Below are 1,036 nucleotides of genomic sequence, written 5' to 3' on the forward strand. Positions count from 1 at the left end.
AAGAATTAATAGCGTTTCGATTAATGAGTTACTCTCTCTTCTAAGTTATTTACTGATAATTACTTCATTCCACGTCTTTCTCCGGAGGGTTAAATTAGACATCATTCATATATTAATTTTATTTATCAGAAGTGTACAAAGTATTGGACAAGAGTCTTCAGGAATGTGGTGAAAGGTAATTAGGTACAGTGTATCTGGGTGATGTCAGAATAAGATGATGTCATGGAATGAGAGAGACTCAGAAATACCCAAATCAAAAAGACGAAAATATTATTAAGAGGCCATCACGCAGGATATGAACTCATGAGAAACCTTTTATGAAATAAATACTTGCCTTTATCTTATTGATTGCACTTTGATGGACGGAACCGAAAATGGTCTGTTTCATAACAAAGATCCTCACAAAAATATCAGTACTAACATATAACTGATATGTTAAATAATTAAGTATCAGGTATAAATATAAAAATGCCCTTTCCCTCTAATATAGTGGTCATTAATAATCTGGTGCACTGGCCATATGCATAATATCAAATGAACACATGTAAACATTAACCGTAATAGCAAAACCACCTATTAAATCTATTGGAATTCACCACTTCGTTTCATTTCACATGTTACATATTGTAACAAGAAACCCTTAACCAATTCCAGTGGTGATCTATGCAGTATGCAAGAAATCACTTCCTTGTCGACTATTACTGAGGATTACTTGCACAGACCTTTTTATCTGCCCAGAATACTTGTTTCGTTATCATTTGAACGGCACTAATATACTTGCATTTGTGAGAAAGAAAAAAATAACACCCACAAACGTTATAAAATTTAATTCTTTTATGTATTGCAAGTACCATTATCGTGCATTCTTTTATTAGACTTGCGATGTGTTTTCATATCGAAGTTCTGAAATTATTTATCTTTATTTTATATCCTCTTCCTGATCTATAAAAAATGCACAGTTGATCGCGCGAAGTATCGGGCAGTGTGTATTAGTTAGGCGGACGCGGAAGCAACAGCGAACACTCGTCGTTTTAGA

At 33.7% G+C, this 1,036-nt stretch overlaps 1 protein-coding gene across 1 annotated transcript in view; it reads right to left on the bottom strand.

The window, feature by feature from the left end:
* Positions 1-104: 104 nt before the first annotated feature.
* The window catches only part of LOC119593487 (coagulation factor IX-like), a gene marked incomplete in the record, with an annotated part of 16,815 nt that continues 15,883 nt past the window's right edge, over positions 105-1,036 (bottom strand). The window contains 1 exon segment of the mRNA XM_037942426.1: positions 105-1,036. Within this exon segment, the coding sequence (XP_037798354.1) occupies positions 1,032-1,036 (5 nt within the window).

Source organism: Penaeus monodon, chromosome 32, assembly GCF_015228065.2.
Source record: "Penaeus monodon isolate SGIC_2016 chromosome 32, NSTDA_Pmon_1, whole genome shotgun sequence".
NCBI classification, from domain to species: domain Eukaryota; kingdom Metazoa; phylum Arthropoda; class Malacostraca; order Decapoda; family Penaeidae; genus Penaeus; species Penaeus monodon.